This window comes from Anomalospiza imberbis, chromosome 3 (assembly GCF_031753505.1).
Source record: "Anomalospiza imberbis isolate Cuckoo-Finch-1a 21T00152 chromosome 3, ASM3175350v1, whole genome shotgun sequence".
Lineage (NCBI taxonomy): Eukaryota > Metazoa > Chordata > Aves > Passeriformes > Viduidae > Anomalospiza > Anomalospiza imberbis.
The window spans coordinates 68,721,952-68,743,742 of NC_089683.1; the positions used below are offsets into that span (position 1 = coordinate 68,721,952).

General features: G+C 35.8%; 1 protein-coding gene across 3 annotated transcripts in view; it reads right to left on the minus strand.

Moving 5' to 3' along the window:
* CHRM3 (cholinergic receptor muscarinic 3) overlaps positions 1–21,791 on the minus strand; it is a 257,302-nt gene that overhangs the window by 170,681 nt on the left and 64,830 nt on the right. The window contains exon 2 of one of the 3 annotated variants that reach the window (XM_068184972.1): positions 6,672–6,781. The exons of the other annotated variants lie outside the window; for them this stretch is intronic. Coding sequence (XP_068041073.1) covers positions 6,672–6,700 — 29 coding nt within the window. The 5' untranslated portion in view covers positions 6,701–6,781. The remainder of the gene's footprint in view (positions 1–6,671; positions 6,782–21,791) is intronic. 3 annotated transcript variants of the gene reach the window in all.

A 21,791-nucleotide genomic window follows, 5' to 3' on the forward strand; every position in this document is an offset into this window, starting at 1 on the left:
TCTGAAAAGGTGATTATCTAAAACAATTTGTAATTCTATCAGAAAGCATATATTTGTGAAAATCTGCACTGATATAGTTTTATCTCATTTAGATAGTTCTATCCAAGCTAAAAAATTGCCAATATCTAGATGGTGAAAATTATTTGACAACAATAAAAGAAATAAAGAAAAAAAATACCAAGCCTTAGATAAATTTCTGAATAAATTTGCTCAGATTTAATACAAACCTCATCTCAAGGCAATGAATGCAAAATTGAACTCTGGATGCCTGTTGTAACAACATGAATCAAACTTATGACTCTTATTCCTTCTCAAGCATTTAATTAGTTTTTGAATGCCTAGATTTTGTTTCCCTGAGCTGAGAAATATAAATTGCTTATCAGAAGCTCTATCTCCTCTACCATTTTCCTCATTCCACCATTTTTGCTGTTGCTGATGCAGTCTACAAGAATAATCAGTTAGAGGAGATTTAGACACCATATGCCTTTGATCAGTTGGAAAATCCAAGAACTGTGATGATTCTTACCTGTTTTCCACACTGTGCTTTGCAAAGGCACTTTTCACATAAGTCTTAAGATAGTATGCTTAATTTGTGTACACGTACTTATAGCTATTCTCTGATATTAGGCAAACTATACAAAAACATTTATATATTGACAAAAATTAAAATAAAATGAAAAATCAAATCTTACCTCACTGTAAAGGCAAATTTTAGCAGCCTGTATTTTTCAATAACTTCATTGTTGACCTGCTGATTGCACAAGAGGCAACAACTGACAGTAAATTAGGGGGAGTGCTGGCATAGCTGATGGCATAGCTGGGAAGATGTTTGCACTCCTGAGGTTTAAGCCAACCAGAACTTCATGTCCTACCCCAGATGCCAAGGTGGGTACATGACACAGAATAATCCCCAGCATGAGTAGGGACCAGGTGTGGAAGGGATGGGCAGGAGCCCTGGCAAGGGCAGAAGCCACATTTGCCCTCATCCAGGTGGGCAATGGTCCTGGACAAATAGTTTTTAAATATCTCATTATCATATTATTTATTTCAGAATTATGCCTATATAAAAAACTATTCCCAACATCTATATTTATATAACACAAAGCTTCAAAATAATAAACCTTCAGAAAGGAACTCTACCTGCTATATATGAGAGAACAAAGAAAAAAAAATACTGGTTTCTTTAAGCAGCATACTTCTTTTTTTATCCCCAGAAGTCCCTATTGAATCACTTCTGTGACAAACCTCGGAGTTATCAAACTCAGGTTTCTTAGGGATATTGGAAGCACTACCCAATTCCAACAGTCAATGTACAGCATATAGGAGATATGTATATTTAGTTTATCTTTAGAAGAAACAAAGTTCCATTTTCTAGGCATATTTCTGGGTGATTAATCCTAGGTAATTGTTAGGTCCTCAACTCTTCTAGTGAGCATTTACCATATCTTCTCAAGCCAGGTATCCAGAATTAAAACTGCGTAATTGATTACACTGCAAACCTGGGTGCTGTGCAAGTCAGGAGCGCAAGCAGGCAGGAGAGGTGACACAACATGCCATGTGTCTCCTCCTGCCAGCCCAGCCACCCTGACAAACAGGAAAGAACATCTGGCAGCGGATTTGCCTAGCACTTACAGAGGCTGAAATTAGCAAAATTCTTTGGTGAATCCTTAGAATTCATCTGTTTCCACCAAGAAGAACCCAAGAGAAGTGGTGAGGATGCAGCTGCTGGCATCTCCTGTCCTCCAGACTTGGACAAAAGCAATGTTGGTAGATCACCTGGACATGTATTTCAGTGCTGTGAGCGTGCCAGTGTGAGACCACAAACCAGTGAACTCAGTTACTGATTGTCTAAAATAAGCCACCTCTCCCTTCCAAATGGTATCTGACTGAGTTAGCTGCACCAATTTCATGCAGTTCCACAAGGTTTAATTTTGAGGAGAGGAGGCAGTGCAGCTTGTGCACCGCAAGCAGTTCATCACCAATACAGTGCTGCTTGTTCACACACCATTGAAACACTTCCAGATTTCCAGGATCCTCCCTACCCTATCAAACTGATAACGTGTTGGACAGTTCTGGTTATCTGTTGGAAACGTTACCTTCATAGCAAGACTATTAAAAATAATACAAACCCAAATAGATCTTAAGTACTCATTATATTCTTGTATTATTTTTATTGAGAAAGAAACCCACAACAAACTAGATTAATATTCTAATTAAAAAAAAAAATCAGCTTACTAGTGTTTGCTTGTGGTATTTTTTACCCTAACAAAACTGGCAAGCTCTTAGTTTTCTGCAGAAAATGGCTGTTGTTGCTTTATTACAGTAGCATAGTAGAATAGCTAAAATTTAAATATTAATACATTGAATATATTTTCAAGCAAGCTTGCTGAAGCTTTAGATCCAACTTTTTCTTTAAGAGCCTGCTTTTTCTTTAAGAGCTGCAGATAAAGAGTATAGAATTTAAACACAACAGTAAGATTACCACAGAAGCTCTTCTGATTCCAAGCAGTTTTAAAAACTTACTATGTTTTTTAAATGCAAAAATGTCACAGAAGTAGTAACTTATTATTAGTACAAATAATTTATGAATTCAGAAGAAAATTATGCTGGAATTCAAGACTTTAGAAAGTGAAAATATTTTCTCCATTCAGTTAAAGAAATTGCTCGCAGCAGTTTATTTAAAACCAATTCCTGTCACACTCACATTAGAAGGATGTTCTTTAAGAGAAAATAAAATGACAGACTGATTCATTGACTAGCACATTTGCAGGACATAGTGGTAGAGAATCATTAATCAAGACTCCCTACTAATAGAAAATCATTAGAATAAAGCATGTCAGCAGCAATGCCTCTTCAGTTATCAGGTCTTTCTTTAACCAATAGCTAACCTTGAGGCCAGTTTCTCAGTAGCTTTCAGAGCTTCTATGACATAATTTATTCAAGACTCTTGACATAGTGCAGTCCTTTAGTATCAAAATATCAGCTTGAAAATTAAGTACATAAAGATGTAGGGAAACAAGGGGAAAGGGGAGTTCTTACTTTGAATGCACTGAAGCAACATGAGTTTAAATTCACCCAAACCAGAAGTTTTCAAGATAAATGTTAGCATTATTTCTATGTTTCTATTACATCAGTTCAGGATATATCTTAGCAGCATTGGGATTACTTTAATAAATGTTTCATTTTGATTTTTTCAGTGTACCTGCCATGCCATTTAGTCTGTTATCCAAACAAAGCCTGTGATGTGTTTGGACAGCCAGACTAGCAGGTGGCACTGATAGACCCAGGTTCACTTTATCCACCTGTGTGAATTCTGATGAAGCAATATTCTAAGCAAAATTAATGGCAGTCTAGAGAACCCTGAATATTGCCACAATAGGCAAAAGCAATGGAAATAATAAAAACTTGTTTTAATACAAATTAATGGTGCCTTACAGTTAAAATTGAGCACTTTAGTTACAACACCATTTGTAAACTCTGAGGAGCCTCCAGCAAAGAGAAGCTGAAACAAGAGTTCAGAAGCAGAACCAGACAAAATGCAAGCTTCCATTGCTCAGTGATGATACAGGAGGTTTCACTACATGATTTTTGATAGATTGTTTTGGGTTGAGAAACTGAGATACAGGGCTAGACTTTTTTCCTGTTTTCTTCTCATTGCCTTTTTTTTTTCTTATTCCCTCCTTTTTTTTATTACATAATAGAATGGTAATCTTACTTAGCAGCAGCTGCTATTATTTCTTCAAGTGGTTATCTATAAAATATAACATTCAGAAAAAACAGGTGGTAAATATTAGGAATACCTGCTACCTTTTTTTTTAATTGAGCTTTCTAGAATTATTCAGTCTTCCAAGTAAATGAAGATAATTCTATATTAAAAATTCCTTTGTTATTCTTATAACTTAAGATATGGCCTGAAACACTTTTTGTAGATGTCCTGACCTTTAATGTTTTATACATTCTCTTTTCAATTACCATAAACATCTCCCAAATAGCACCTGGCTTCTGTTCTCTATGGCTTCTTTTTCATCCTGTGCTGACTTTAAAAAAATCCTTTCAAAATTAAAATACCATATGAATTTTCTCAATATATAGCAGAAAATTAAGATTTACACTTTTATTGTTGTTTGGCTTGGGTTTGGATTTTGTTGTTTGGGGGTTGGTTCATTAGGATTTTTTTAAACCTCAGTGTTTTCCAGCAACCAAAAAAACCCTACCAAATTTGATATCAGTTGGTCTAAAGCAGAATGAGGATCAGAAGGCACTCAACTACAGGCTGATATACAATTTTGTATTTAAAGTACTTCTTCCTTTGAAAGAAATTCTATTTCCTTTTCACACAAGTTCTCAAATCCCACTATGCCCTCTAAAAGCCTAACTTAATTGTAATAGGACACCTATAATAGGTTTCCCAGGTCTATTTAATGGGGCATAGGATTTGGGAACAAACTAGAAATATTGTTATCATTATTATATTACAGATTTTAAATACATACTACTGTTTGAATATTGTTTTCTCTCTTGTAGGGTTTGAATTTGATGAGAAAAGCTTACTTCTCCTCTAGATATCATTCTGCAAGCTACTGTGGTAAGGATAGAAAATCCTCTAGGTTTCACATCCTGTGTGATGGCATTCAGTTTACTTCCTGATGCCCACCTTAGCTTTCTTCTGGTTAGAAAGAAGCAGTGGAGTAACTTGCTGGCCATTTGAGAGCCTGTGTGAGCCTTGAGTGGATACAGAAGTGAGAGGAGGATGAGGATGCTCTTACACAAGGTACATTCCCTTTCCTTGAAGATTTGGACTGCAAAGAGGAACAGTTCTAACAAGAATGCCAAAGCAGTGTTTTTTAAGTTGTCAAGACAATGTATAATGACATTTCTTAAACAACTGAAGATGTCATCAAACCTTTTTTTTTTTTTTAAAGTCTGGCCTCAAGGGAAAAACTGTGGATTAGAATGGATTTTGTTCTCCTACTGGTGGACACGGGGAAAAATGCAGTAAAATGTCAGGAAAATGTAGTGGAGAAGACATCTGCAAAAGGAGACATAATCCTGTAGTATTTACACATATGGGATAGACAGTTTTCTCTGTTTCAAGAAATTAGTTCTTCCATGAGACTTGTCCCAAAGCCCTGATTTCATGATAAATCAGTGCACACCCAGGATGTATAAACAGGCTAAGAAATGTATGGCACATTGCTAATAAGGAAAAAGAAAAAGGTCAAATCTTTGAAGCAAATCTGCTAATTTGGCAAATGCAAAGCTTGGTTAGAGAGCAATGCAGAACTCGCAATGCTTTGCAGAACCAACAGGTGCTGGATAACCCATCAAACAGTATCAGGTTTGTCCCCTCAAAAGTTGCATGTGGAAACAAGCAAGGTGATGCTTTTTTTGCTATTTATCTGGCTTCCTGGTTTCAGAGTTGTATGGTTACTACCTGGGAGGCAGAAAATTTGAAATGCAAAGCCAGCTGAAACTGGTAACAGAGAAGCAGGCAGAAAATGACCTCCACCACAGGATGAGAAAATGTGCCACATGGCTGTCCCTTTCTCTGTGTAAACACTCATTTTCACCAAAAATAATAGTAACCAGTTTTGCTGGTGAACATCTCTATCCACTTATATGGGATATTTAAACACCTCCTTCTATTACCAAGTGCGCTTCTAGAAACTGCATTGCTTCTGTCTTAGTTCATTACAGCAATTAAACATGTAGTAAGAACAGCCTTGACTAAATGCCTTATAGCATTAGGCAAATTAATATCTGCCTCTTTTACTCTCTATACTTTTTTCACTACTTCTGCATCCTTCTAAGAACTCTGGAATCTGGAGCAGAAAAGGAAAGATATCTTTTATATAGTATCTTTTCTAACCCAAACACTAGATGCAAATTTATGGTAACAAACATTTACAGGCAAATTTTAACAGTGGCTAAGCAACTATTCCAGATAATTCAGTATCATTTATAACCAAACTCTGGCATAAGAACCATATCTAAACCCTCAAAAAGGTGAAGAGTGAAAGAGTGAAGATTTAAGCCTCAATTTCTTAACTTGATTTTTGGAGAGGAGACTGGGCTCTAATTTCTGCTTTGTTAAGGAGTAGTCAGTGGAATATTCTGATACCCAAATTTGGTTTGTCAATGTGTTTAGCCAAATGAAAAACAAGTGCTTTGGATTTCATTATTGCATGTCTAGACAAAGAAGCAATAATTCAGTTATAATACGAGGAGCTTTGCTTTTAATATTATTGATTATACAATACTTAACAGTGCTCACAGATACTATAATCAGATTAATTGTAGGCACAAAACAGAGAAGCAGCACAATAAACAAAACTGAAAAATTATTTCCAAATATTTTCTTCAATTATTTTTTTACCCATGTTTTATAGTCTATTTTTAACACAGTTACAGTTATCTTAAATACATTGTGGTGCATGTCTGACCAAAAAGAACATTTGGTTGGAATCTAATTTGAACTAAACACACTAAATGAAGGTGAAGATGCTTTCAAGCTGACAGGAAAGACAACATTTCAAGTTGTGTATCAGAATTTTTGCACAGCCCTAAAATCATCCAGAAAGAGAAAAGTTCTATACAGTTGTTTCTGAACTTAGGTTTCAGTTCCTTCTCTGAAGAATTTAGTATATATGTACAGAATCAAAACTCACCACGGACACAGAAGAGGAGAAGTATATGGCATGTTTGAGACGACTGTATATCATCCAACTGGCAGTCCATTATACCATCGGCTGATGAAAGATTTTGCCATAACCATAAAGATCTTAAAAAAAAAAAAAAAAAACAAAAAAAAAACAAAAAACATAAGTCAAGAGATAATCACACACTGAAGAAGTTAAAACTGAATGCTCCTTATTTAAAATACAGTTTCACTGCTGTTTAAAGCATACCTTTAAAACAACAGTAACAAAAGAGCCTGTTCCACAACATTACCATCCACTAAGAGGTGGATACACATTCTCTTACAACCACTGCAATGGTATTTGGTCAGATACTTCATTTGCAACTATTTTACAGATTTTTTGACTTCCAGCTGACTTTAGGATTCACATCTTTTTTTTCAGTGTTAACACGGACAGTTGCATGCATTGGCATGTTCTCAAAACAATATTTTTCAAGTGCTGTTTTCCTTCTTGTTTCATTTATGCAGGACTCTACCACAAATTTTCTACAAAACACAAAATCCACATGCAAAAATTATCTACAAAAGTGGATGATGGGGAAGACCACTGCATGAGAGCAGGCAGCTGACAAAGCCAACACGTCTAATACAAGATAAACTACTCAACTTGTGTTAACAGCACATGCAGAGCAACCACTACCCCATCAACAGGAACTATTAATTCCTTGCTTCTCTTTTGCTAAACACAAAGGCCAGAGTGCTACAAAGCTTGCCTGAGGATCTGATTCCAGAGATGCATTTTTAAACATTGGTGATGGGCAGAACGATAAGAAAGATGACTTCTAGGCCAAGTGGCTGTATAGCACAGAAGCAAAAGCCAATGGAGCTTCACTGAAAAAATTTATATCAGCAATTTTCAGGAATCTTGTTTTCTCCTAATTAATCCTTAATAGGCATCCCTGAAAGAATTTTTATACAGAACCATTTTTTCATGGTTCCTCAAAGTTCCCAGAAAGTGCTACAATTTAAACTGAAAGACTGGCTCAAACCAGAAAACCTGACAAATTGGGTTCTTGAGTTTTGTGGTTAATGTTTGTTTGGTGGGGAGGTGGGGGAGGAGGGTTTTGTGTGTTGGTTATTTGTTGTTGTTGTCTGGTTGGTGGTTTTTTTGGATTTTGTTTCCTCAAAGCAAAAAGGGATGGGAGGCTTCCACCACTCAAGATGTATCCCATTTCAACAGATCAAATTCAATCAGATTTAAATATTTCCTCTCAAAAGAGGCTTTCAATTTTAATTATATTTAATGTCAAATCTTAGGTTAAAAGAAAGTTAGGATTAAAGTGAAAATGTGACCCCAGCACAGTGGTTCCTCTCTCATGGAACTCTTCTATTAAAGTCAAATGTTCCAAAACACACTTCTCATCAGATAAAGAATGAGATTTCATGGGATTTCAGGGATCTCTCTGAAGTAAGGTTTTACATTTTCCATAGAACTGTGGAAAGCTAAGAAATTGATTCTCTTTTCACCTTTTATGAGAACAACTTAGGTAAAATGAATAAAAGTTTCTGACATTTTTCCACTGACTATTTTTGTCTGCATCAATCACACTTTTCTTTTGACTCACTCTTCTGCAATTTTACGTCTAAATTCTGTTGATAATTTAAGGACTGTAACATGACCCTTCCAAACATTAACCCTCCTCATCTGCTCTTCTCTTCTAAAAACCCACTAAAAATGCTGAATGATGGGTTCAATTGAGTGTACATGAGTAGGAAACAGCATCACCTAAATAGAATAACCAACTCCTACTCAGATTTTGAACGCAAGGGAATTAAATTCCTATTTTTTCTGACCATGAGAATATTTTATCATGGTGGAGACCAGCATAAAAGTCAAAACAAATATGCTTGGGAAAAGGCATTTTACTCACATATAACAGTTTTTATTGCATGTGTTCTAAGTATTTTTCTGTATTCACTTTCTAATTCTCTTTCACAGGACAAAATAACGTATTTTCTAGTATAGTAAGGCTTTTTTCAAACCATCAACAACTTTTAGCAGGTCCTACAATAGGCTACTTATTGCTGCTACATCTCAATTTCTGCTATCTTTTCAGCACAAATGAACAGGAGTGAGGAATTGGTCCAATACAAGAAAAATATGTGAAAAACTTGTTCTTTTTTTTAAAGGCAGGTCTGTTTTCTCCCCTTAGAATACTACTGAACTCAAATGAATACTGTAATGGAAGAAGGACACAGGGGTAGGCACAGAGAGAAGATAAAGTGCCTCACCTGCCACTGTTACTACTGAAACGCACATCAAAACGCACCCTCATTTTGAAAAAGTATTTTATAGGTAAAGACAGTATTTATATGAATATATTAGTATTTCAAACCAGTATTTAATGTTCACACTTTTGCTATGTCAATGCATTATGCAGTACAAGCTTTTAAAATTTTAGGCTTTCTAAAGACAAAATGAAATTCATGTGAAATGTAAAAAATGTGTAACAGAATCAATACAGTTATTTGAGGTCTTTTACAGGACATTATCTTTCTCGAAGCCTGCAAGAAACCTATCTTTATCATAAGCTCTTTCCATAACTTATTTAGATAAAGTGATCTATTTGTTATTTCATTCATCATTTTCAGCTGTGCACCTATGACAAGGCACCAGCCTAGCCCTGCCAAGACATAAGGTGGGCAATCAGACAATTAGTTTTTCCTTGAAGAGACTTAGAATTCACTGAAGGACTTCCTTCCAGGTGATGAAATAACTAAAAAAACAGAACAAAACAAAAAGCCCTAAACACCATTAAAACTAGGCAAAAACCTGTAAAGTCCAGCATTTAAGAAAACTGTGAGGAGACAATTTCCCACTCTTCCTAGTTATTTCCTTTAAAAAATAGAAAATTAATGTGAGAAATCAGAGTATTTTTTTTTTATATATATTAGCATATCTTTCCTTTACTATAAAGCAGTATATTCCACAAAATTTTCAGGAACCTGGCAGATTCTACTGCGCAGTGTGAGAAGCTATAAAATGTAGAAAGCCATCAATATGTACAATGAACAGGGCCTGGTAAGGTAACTGCTGCAGTTGCATTATAATTTCTGGAGAACGACACTTTTTTTTAATTTCTGTCTTAACTTGGAGGCAGATGCTGTTTAAAGTGAACGCACTCACATGTCAGTGGGCTAACTACATAGAGATGATCAAGCACTGTGACTCAAATACAAGGGAATTGACTTACTGCTGTGAAGTGCAAAGTTATTAAAACATTTTAACAGAAACCCCTGACCATCATTCAATCATATGATTGAGGGGTTTGTCTTGCAGGACTAGATTCCTGAGTTGCACTTAAGGATGCTTTAATGACCAATGTAAAAAGCTGGAAAGCATGTTTACACATTCTGCTGACAGCCTTAATCTGTCAAGAAGATGTCTGCAGAGCCAAAACAATACAAGTTTTGGCCATCCTATGGTATTCTGACTGCCCATAAAATAAAAAGCCATAAAAAGACTTTGATGTTTTCAAATACTTTAAAAACATGAAAGAAAAAGATAAACTTTGCTAGGTCTAACATCATTGTATGTTTTGAGTATGCACAAAACCAAATAAGGTATTATTCCCTATAAAGAGGCTTTTTAAGAAAGCTACTAAATATTAACAAAAGTGATATTTCAGTGTATTTCACCTGAAATACAAACAACTAAAAATCTGTTCACTATAGCCAGAGTCTTAATCTGTTCCCAGAACTCAAGTGTCACAGGTGGACAGTTAGAATTTATTTGTGACTTCTCTGCTGGACACAAGACAGTTAGTGGAATTACGGTCTCAGAATTACATAAAAAACAGCAGTCTCTGTGCACCAGCATTATATTGGGACCACCCGTCCCCTCAGCCAGCTCCTGCAAGATCAGCAGTGCTCCAGCACCACTCCAGGGACTAACACTAGCACCCACCCACGTCAGCACCAAGGGCAGCCTGCTTCGAGAGCAGAGCCTCCACAGTCTGTAAAATACAAAAAGAATGGATCTGAGAATGAAGTAAAACTTCTCTCCTAGACTGACATCTCAGAAATGTGGAAAGAGTTTCAGGCTGCGCACGTCTCGCTGTCATTACCACAAAAGCCTTTCTAAAAAACAGCAATTTCCTGAGTGTCTTACGCAGCTACACAAGCACCCAGATGGAACGCAAACTAGCAATTGATTTCATTAATTAGAAAAGTTGCTTTGAAGGAACTGAACATTACTGACAGAAGCAGTTTGCAAGCATTGTTCTCTAACGAAATCCAAACTGTCATTTCAACAAAGGCAAAGGGTTTTTTTTGCTAACAAGCAACCTGCACTGGAAACTAATTAGAAGCCATAGGTACATGGCTGTAATTCACACTCAGTGAAAGGGTAATCTCAAATAGCCAATTGCAAATGGCTCAGCTTGTACAGATAAAATTAACAAGTCACTCGAACACCCTTCATTGTCAGCTTACACAAGGCTGTCCCAGTGCTGCTTATCTGAACGGGCAGAGCAGAACATGGTCAGTCCCACAGCCTGCCTCCGTTGCTCTGCAGGCACCCCACCAGGCCACCAGGCATGCTGGAGACATGCTTGGATGCTGGATACATGAATTTCCAGTCCTTAAAAGTGTAACACCGAGGAGAACATTTTTTGTACCTGCACCTCCAATTGTAAGCATAATTCTTGACTCCTTTTTCTTCTTTAAATCAGTCAAACCAGTGGTTACTACCTGGTATAACATAACAAAAAGAAAACACAAAAACCCAACAGTGCTGCCAGCTACACGCTGTGCAAAGCAGGATGGATACACTGTGTAAATGCACACAGGTGCTAAAGAGCTTTCATGACAAAAACAAAGAAGCTACACGTGGTTTTCAATCATGGACTATATTCAAAGTGATTGCTATTTATACAGTTTTCTTTATTTAAATGAAAACTTCTCATCAAGTTTAGTTCTACTAAAATTTGCATCAACAACATGATAAATGGCAGTTGATTATTCTAATACACTGAAAAATAACTACATATTAATTATTTACAAAAAAAAATGGATGCATTTGTCCCCTTAAAATAAGCAAAACTGGATTGTATTCAAATGACCAAGAATTCTGGCCCCTAACAACTAATACAACTTGCTTTAATCAAATTTTGTTTTATGTTATGAATATGCAACATTTTAAATTGTGGAATAGCACATTATTGCTTGAAACTCTCAAGTTTGTTTTTAGAGTGAGACCTCATAACCACAACATCTAATGAGTCCTGATAAATGATAACGATAATGAATCCTTTGGTCTTTAAACAAACTGTACTAGCCATTGACCTATATTCAAAGTTTAACCAATTCAGCTTGCACTTATAAGAAAAGAAATCTACTACTAAGAGGAAAAAGAATATGATCTTCCATTAAAATACTATTTTCCAAAAAAAATGCAGAAAAAAATTGAACAAAGGTGCATTTGAAGCATAGTTAATTAAAAACACATCTGGCAGCATGCATTTAAAAAAAAAATTAAAATACTGGTTATTAGCACCAGTATCCACCTCCATCATAAAGGGCAGCCTGCTCTGAGGGCAGAGGTTCTAAGCTGAATGCTAAAAGACTCAGATGGCATCAGAGGATGAAGTAAAAATTGTGTCTTGGATGCACTTCACTGTGTACACAGTTTTGGATCGTACCTGTGTCTTACTGTCATTGCCACAAAGACCTTTCTAAAAATTGGCAATTTCCTGAGTGTCCTATGGAGCTATACAAGTATCCAGAAGGAATACAAATTAGTAATTTTCACAAAGAATCGGCCAATACCAACTTTCCAAACAACGGATTTTCACTCAAAGGAAGAAAGGACTATTTATCTGTGACTTCTGAACAGTGAATTCCGCTTGTAGCAGAGCAAGTGAAACTAGGAAACATAATTTACATTTCTCTTGCATCTTTTTTGCTTTTTTCTCATAGAAATCCCCCACCTTTCTACATTGTCATTCAGTGTTTGTAATGACTTTAAGGCTATTTGCCTCAACTTTTCAACACTGTGAGATATATAATTTTTTTTATTATTATCTTGTAATTTATTAAAAATTTCTAGTAACAAATTGTTTGGCATAGCAAGTATTTGTATCCTCATATTATATTAACTAAATAATATTTTCAGGAACAGGAAAACTTCCCATGTAACCTGTTGTGCTATGTAACACTTAAATGACCAGTTTTTCTGTACAAAAATTAGCTCCTTTTGCCTGTGTGAGATATGAATAAAGTAGAAAAACAAAGTCAGAAGTGAACATATACTATAGCATCCAGCAATAACAGTTCAACAAAATGTAAAAAGAGAAAAAAAAATTACTTCTTAACCAGGTAATAATCCTTATCTAAGACCAATTGTGGATGAAGTTTGAAAGCAGAATCATCTTACTCCCACAAAATAGCCATGAGGTTGTGCTTAGCAATTGACCCCAAAACGAATCCTTTAGGGAACTGGTGGTAGTTAACAATAAACTTCTATGCAGACCAGCCATGTACTCACTTGTTAAAAAAAAAAAAAAAAAAAAAAAAAAAAAAAAAAAAAAAAACACCAAAATGCAAACAAAAAAACCCCCAACCTTGAAATACTCCCTATGATATATTAATTATATTGTAATAAAACTTCTCTAGGAGAAATCAGGTTGTAACAGCTTCATAGCAGCTCCTCCTTAATGCACATCAACACCAGCACCATGGATTTGGACTCAGAAGTGAGGGGATAAGATTGACTTTAACCTCTTCAGAAGTCTTTCATCCTCCTCTACAGTAGTATGAAAAAAACCCAAACGGGTGCAGCAAATACCCACTATATACACATTTTGGGATTACAAAATCCAGAAACAATTCTGGTTTCTTTGAAGCAAAGGTAAAATTTAAGATGTGGGCAAGTAGTCAATAACCCCCAAGGATGTTACAGGTACAGGTTCAGACTAGAAACATAGGGGTGTTTCTCAAAGGATGCAACAGGCAGCACTGGAGAGGGAAAAAAATTAAAAACTGTTTGGGAGGCAGTTAAAAATTGTTGGTACAGCACTTCACCTCTTTCATGGATGACTTACTGAACATTTGAAATGTTAATTTACCCTGCAGCTTGCCTGTGTTGTTCTAATTCACAGGATACCTGTTCAGAGTGCAAGTTTTGGGGAGAGAGAAAGTAAGAACCTCAAACCATGGAATACAAGAACTAAGAAAATTACTCTTTGTCTCCTGGGGAATGGAGACAGCTACCCATTTGGCAGAACTTTTTCCTTACAGGGACCAAAGACATAATGGAATACCTGAGACAGGGTCATCAGATTCTCTCATTTCTAGAACAATTGTATTGGAAGTAGCATCCTGAAAGTAGGAGTAAAATCATAAAACATGGAAAGAAAGTGAGTTATAAAGTTTCATTCCTTTTTTTTTTTTTTTAATACTATATTTCAAAATCACTAAGGACCAAGTAATTTTTAATAATTAATAAGACAAATAATATTCAAAGAATTTGACGTAGCAGAGAATATTCATCAGTTTGCAATACTCTTTAAATTGCTGAGCAAATTAGTTCAGAAGATGTCTTCTGTTTAACTAAGGCATAAGTACATATTGTACAAATTCCAGATAACCAAGTTATATTACTGATTTCTATATGGGTGATAAAACACAATGTTTAAAAACCTATTTTTACTACTGTTTTAGCATAATTCTTATTTTAACTTAACCCCAAGCACAGAGAGAGAGAGAGAGAGAGAGAGAGAATAACCAACCTTTTCCCTCAAAATTCTAGTGCTTTCCTAAACAAGATGCTGTTAGCCAAATCTTAATATTCTTTTTCTGCATTACTATTGCTCTGTTGCATTGTCTAGGAAGGTCCTTTTTTCAGGAAATAAGAAGAGACAGAGAATAGTTTTTCTGATAATATTATCTAAACAAATACGATAAAGAATTCAGATACTACAAGGACGTACTGTTCCCTGCTATGGGGTAGCTTTATTAGTAATAATTATGAGACTAAGTTACACACAAAAATCATTCAAGAGAGATTAAAGGCTTATGCTAAACTTATAAAAGCTATGACCTAAAGGCTAACCTTCAGATATTAAAAAAAAACTTCCAAAAGGCAAAGAAGAACATGCTATATTTGGAAAGATAATCACTTCATAAATTTTAGGCAGATGTCTGAAATAGGAAACTGCTGAAGAGAGAGAGCATGAAAATGCAACACTTGCTATCACTTAAAAGCTAACTCATCAGAGAGAATGATTTCAAGGCTGGAAGAGGCTTAAAAGAAAGGCTATTGGGTTTTTTCTACATTCTATTTCAAAACCCATGAAAAAAACCAACAAAACAATCAAAAACAAACAATAAAAACCTCCAGAATAATTCAATAGAACATCATCAAAGAAAAATGCTTCCATTAATGCACAATGTTCTTCTTTGGTCACAGTTTATCCGTTACTATCCATAATCATTCATATTACCCAGAGAACCACACAACCTTTTAACTGCTTTATACAGAGCAACAGGATAATTGTGTACTTAACAAATCCTACAAGAGTACAAAACTGTGATCCTACGAGCGCAAAAAACACTTTTGTGACTGCTATCAAAAGGGTAAGGGGGAAACAAAAACCAGCTATGACTGATAGAATACCAGAAACTTATAATTAATTCCAGTTAATAATTCCAATCTGTTTATTGTCTTTCTTTTATTTTTTTAAATCAGATTACATGTAAAAAGAGATTTGAATTTCATTCAGGTATGTTCCAGAGCATGTGGTATTCTGGAAATACAACTTTAGGAAAACCTCAAAATTGTATTTTGTTGTTGGTTTTTTTTTTTTCTTTTTTCCCTTAAGAGACATCCTTTATGCGTGGAAAATGATTAACAATATTGTTTTATCAATTCAAATACATTTTTAAAATAATAAAGCATTCTGAAAAACTACTCTAAGTTTTGAATGCACTCAAAAAAATTGCTGTGTTTGTTTCCAAAGAATAAGTTATAGGGGTGGATGGGGGGGAAATTTTTAAAATTAGATTAGTGTTTGTTTAGTTTTGTCTTTAACAAAGAGTCGAGTTCTTCTTAAAAAAAATCTGAATAACTATACTTGTTTTAAGTGTTTCATTCACATCAGTATTTCCCTACTGCTGTTATTTTTAATAAAAGTATGATGCTATTTCTAGACATTCATCACAGAAAGTCTGCTGAACTTGGAATCCATTCATTTTGAAATAAAATCAATAAAAATCAATACTATCTACACCTTTATCTGCAATAGTACATGACAATTCTGATAGGGTGAGATCTAAAACACAATGTCTTTTCCCTCCAAGTAGAATTAACCAGCAATTCCTCAGACACTCTGGTGACAGGGAACTGTGTTTATATTTTAGATAGTGACTATGATAATCCAAACATTAATGACCTTCTCTTTCCAGGCAAAACAAACCATTTTTGTAATGGAGTTTATTTCTCCAAAGGTTTCTAACAGACATTATTTGTAAATGTATGATTTTAATCTCATCTTGAGGAATTTGTGCTGAAGTTCACTTTGTACATCCAGCCAAATGAAAGATTTTCATGCCCAGTGAGCTGAAAACATTTGATTCTCACAAAGATGCTAACATTTTTCTTTATAAATCAGAGTGTAAGCTACCAAAGTGAGACAGCTGAAGACTTCCTAATAGGAAAGAGATCCATAAATTGTCAATATCATAGTTGTTTCTTCCCAAGTAAAACTTATGATGAGTGTCTGGCGCTTTTTTTATTTGCTTTCATCTTTTTTCTTTGCTTAGCTCTTTGTCATGCTTGAAACAGCTTTACTGGCTTTTTAAACACGTTTATTTCAGAAACATGTAGGAACATAAGAGAATTGTACTGCCTCTGAAAGCAGTCCAATGAGCTCAGACTGTCACTTCCAACACTGGCCAAAAGCAAATGCTCAGGCAGTAATACAAGTTATCCACAAGAAAACCCATTGATTCCCCAGCTTCCAGACACTTGACAGAATCACTGAGCCACATGTGGTGGGGGCTTCTGTGTATGGTATTATCTCCATCTCCTAAAATCCCTCTGCAATTCTTTCAGTTTCCTTCACTATCCCAAATTAGTTTACACCATCAGCAAACCTTGCCATTCAGCTGGTCTCCAATTAAATATATGTTCACCTGAATGAGCATTTTTAAGGTCAAGTTAATTGATATTTGTAACATCAGATACAATAAAATCATGACAAGATGAATAAACATCATCATTACAAGGGGATTTGTTATTTGTTTTCTGAGTTCTCAGAAAAAACTCAGCAAAAATGGATTGTATATATGAGTCTACTATCTAACTTGTGAGGTTTCTACAAGTTTCAGGATGAATAGGTAGAGGAAACAGACAGCAGTAATAAAATAAGGCTATTAAAAATGGGCGAGAAACACTAAGTATTAATCTGCTTTGCCTTGCATCCATTCCATCTGCTGGCACCAGGAGCATGTGCAGATCTGTCCTTTCCAAATCAGGTCCATCCAGAGAGAGTATGATAGGAAAATGTAGACAAGACAGAAAAAAAATTAACAACTAATAAAGCTTAGTTATTTTCTTTGCTTACAGAACCAACTTTTGCAAATTCCAGATTTAAATGAACATTCCTATATTAGAGGGGGGAAAAACATAGATGCTATTGTAGCAGGAAATAGTAAGAGCCATATTCTGGTAATGGTTCAATTTCCTGTGCATGGAAAAGGAAAAGAGAAAGCAATGGAGATTAGAAAACACATTTTCTTTTCTTCTGTAAGAAAACATGTCATAAAGGGAAAGTTCCATTGCTGTGAAAAATGGTCAGTTATTATTTTCCTATAGACAGGGACTTTGGCTGGATGTTAGATACTGAGAGAGGCAAATATGCAAGTCTACACTGAGGTCTGCCCAAAATTAAGTGTGCCTGGGGTTGGATGGATGACTTGGAAAATGCTCTTCATCTTATCCATCACAGGAATCTTGTCAGTCCCCATCACCAAGTTAAACAAAGCATCCAGTGGCATGCCTGGTGACAGAGGAGCTTGTCTATACAAAAGACTTTCCAAACCTAGTGAACTTTTGCACCTGCCTAGTGAGATCTGGAGGAGGTCTTTATTTCCAGCAAAGACAGAAAGGCTCCAAGGAAATGTCCTGCAGGAGCAGAGAAACACAGGGGAATGAGTAAGACTCACTGGTGGTGTCAGATGGCAAAAGCCTGTATTCACACCTGGTAAGTTACTTTCCCCTTTCTTCTACCTTAACATTCCAAGGTTCTCAGAGCAAGCTAACTTTTTAAAAATCAGAAAATTATGACAAGACAAAGAACACCTTAAACTTGACTGTATGGGACATTTGTTGTTTTCTTGTACTGTTGGTAAGCCTTCAAATGACCTTTTCAAAATCTTGTGTGCAACCTGTATAGTGGCCAATTGTGCCAGAAATTAAGTAATATGCCATTGGCAGAGTTCAGGAAAACAGAGTTAATGAGGCAGTTGTGTTACTGGGACTGCTTTTTGGACCTCCCCAAATGATGCTGAATATACAGCTTACTACAGCTGCTCCCTATGTGTGCCCATAAATATGCAGGAAGTGTTAGAGAAATACAAAGAGGTAAATACCAAATCCCCAGCTTGGATTCTGTTGCATAACTCTGAAATTCAAGGAAACCTCCCTGATCTCAAAGACCTGACACCTCCCTAAGTTAAAGGATCTTAAAGACACCTTAAAGCAACCAGAAGAATGTATCTTGAGATACAGAGCAAGAACAGATTTAAGGGGCCAGGAAGCATTCTTGTGGTAAGAGAGGAGGAAAGCTAACAAAGTGAAAAGTCATGAACAATAACCATATTTCAGGGGCTCATCACAACTGCTCTGTAAATTAAGGAGAGTAAATATCAATGCTCATTCCAGGGAAGCAGCTGCTGCTGAGCAGGTACCTGCACACCAACTAATGTCCAATTTCTATATTCAATACAGGGACAAAATTTGTCACCTTGCCCCCCTGCTGGCAACTGTTAGAACAAAAAGCACAGCAGAAGGAAGGCAGAAACAACTTAACACTCTCAGTATCAACAGCTTGGTACCTGTATAGTATTTACAGGGGAATGCTGTCAAGACATTGACCTCCAACAAAGCCTAGAGTGTGTGAATCAGTGAGGTTTGGCATAATCCCCTCAAAAAATCTGGTGGTGAGTCACTGTCACAGCTTCCTGCTTGCTTTGCAAATGAGGAAGAGGCAGGAAAGGGATGAATGAACAAATGAATAAATGGTTTGTGTATTTCTTTTCTCTGAAATGTTGGCTCTGAAGAGGATACAGGTGAAGAGAAAGCAGCAGCAGTTGTTCAAGGCTATCACACATGAAAAATGCTAAAGAAAAGACCCAGAGAAGAAGATGAAAGACATGGTTCCAGACAAAAAAATTAATGTCTCCTTAAGAGAGTGTGATTCTCAGACATATTATCAGCATAAACACTGCTTAACAGTTTTGGGCCTGAAGGAACAATGTTGTATCTTCTCCATTGTAGAGATTTAAAAATCTTTCTTTCCTAAAAGACAATCATAAAATAGTTTGGGCTGGAAGGGACCATCAGAGGTCATGTAGTCCAATCCCCCTACAATTAGAAGGGACACCTTCAACAAGTCCAGGTTGTTCAGTCTTGTCTAACCTGACTTTGAATGTTTCTGGGGACAGGGGCAACCTGTTCCAGACTTTCAACACCTAAAAAAAAAAAAAAAAAAAAAAAAAAAAAAAAAAAAATTTGCCTTATATCTAATCTAAATTGAACCCCTTTCGGTTTAAAACCACTACCCCTTCTCCTATTACTGCAGGCCTGGCTAAAATGTCCCTCTCCAGTTTTCTTTTAGGCCCCCTTTGAGTACTAAAAGGCCACAGTAAGGTCTTTCTTGTATCCAGTAAGAGCCTCCTTGTATCCAGGCTGAACAACCCCATCTCTCTCAGATCTTCCAGCTAGGAGAGGTGTTCCAGCTCCATCATCATCCTCATGGCTCTTCTCTGGACCCACTCTAAGTATGTACTCTCTTTAAATCTCGGATGTCTTTCTTCAATTACTAAAACTATTCTGGGTTTCCATATAAAGATATTTAAATAACCCTGCATATCATAAACAGTTTTATTAAGTTATGACTGGACAAAACTCCAGTAGTACATACCCATATATCAACAAATAAAAAAAAATGTAATCTGTGCTTCCTAAAGGCAAAGAATCAGAGAATCTGTAAAATCCTTTAAACTTTCACTTTAAGGCATGGAAAGGACCTACCACATGCAAAGCCACCTTCAGTGTCATGTGAGAAAATAAGTATTTTAAAGGACTATTTTTTTCCCTGTGAAGAAGTAAAAAGCAAAATTTCCCTTACACCTTGTGCCAAGTAGAGAGCTGTAATTGCACATTTTTTAATAAAATCTGCTAATATCTCACCGGTAACTTACTAATTTTTCAGTTCATTGCTTGGCTAGAGATACCTAAATTAAATTTGGACACGTCACGTCCTTGGAGTCACCCGTTTATACTGGGAGAGTGTCAGGAAGAGATGTGCTTTCAAAGACAGCAGTGTCAGCAGATGCTGTTGTAATTAGGGTGCCAGACTGACTTTCATCAGTAAGAGGATCCATTCCTTGCTTCAAAATACCATTCCTGCAAGGCCTTGAGAAAGTCTCTTAACCAGTTAAACACGCTATTTTAAAAAATTAGTCAGGTTATAGAAATGGCATCAAGAACCCAGGTTAATCAGGATATACCTAGATTAATATTAATCAAATCTCCCTAAAAGGGATTCCCATTTCTTAAATGTGTATATATGTTTCTGAAAAAGTTGAAAATTTAAGTACACATTTTTAATTGCTTCCTGTTTTAAACGTGTTGAGCAATTCTGAAACTCTTAAAATGCTTTGGCATATAGTCAAATAAGATGAAAAATTAAAATTAATTTCTATCATTTTCCTTTTTCTATTGTCAAAATACAAGTTTTCTCTGGTTTGTCATCCTCCAGGAATGGCCAGTTTTACTAATCACAGAAAGCTCATTTGGCTATTTACAATCCTCTTGTGCTCCATAAAAGGCAATTAAAACAAAACTTCACGTTAAGATGTCTTTATCTCATCAGATGCATGGATGATTCAATTCTGCTTAATTACTTTGATGTCCAACTGGAGTAAATTTGGTTTAGGATAGCAGAAAAAAAATGAAGGAAACAAACCAAAAAGGATGGCCAAACGAAGGGAGTTCAAGGTACCCAATAATTTTATCTCAGAAATGCATATGTCTGTTAGAGCTACAGGAAGGCTTTACATATCGAATCACCATTAACTTTGCATGTTTTTTGTCAGAAATTCACAGGGAGGCGGCCTCAACTACAGGAAAAGAAAGTTAAGAAAACATAAAACTTCCCCATTCTGTTCTAGTGCATTAACTTATGGTGCCTCCAGGTGGCTTTTCACAACTATGGTGATTTCTATTGGAGGAGCTGAAGTCACAGTCAAGAATTCGGAGACTAAAACTGAGAGTAAAGTACTTACTTTGCAATAAAAAGCAATTTTTGTAAAAAAGATTTTTCAGTGAATCTGTGTGTCTGTCTACCAAGGCAGAGAGGTGCTCCAAGGCATGTATATTCTTAAAGATTTGTGCCAGCAGAAGTGATGCGACATTTCAAAATTTTTTTTAATGCTTATAAAAAAGAAGAATGGTTTCCAACTATTGAAGGAAAATAAAATCTAAAGATGAGAAACATTTGCAACAAATCCCACATACCATATTTAATGTTACATTATCAGAGGAGCATTTTTACTATTGCTTTGTACTTGGTTATTTGTAAAGTACCAATCAAACATTGTGAACAAATTTTCACTCATTCTTGAAAACATCCAGAAGCAACATCATTTGATATACAGTTATTGGCAGTACACAACCCAGGGGGTTCTGCCTTACAATAACAGGATAACAGATAAAGCTTTGAAGCTTTCTGTATTTTTACTGTTTAAAGCTGCATTTCATACTTATTTCATTTTTAATCGTCTTGCTTTGTAGACAGCTTTTCTTTTTTTCCTGTCAATTTCCCCCCTTCCCTTTTCTATTACATGCAATATAGTATGACTCTTT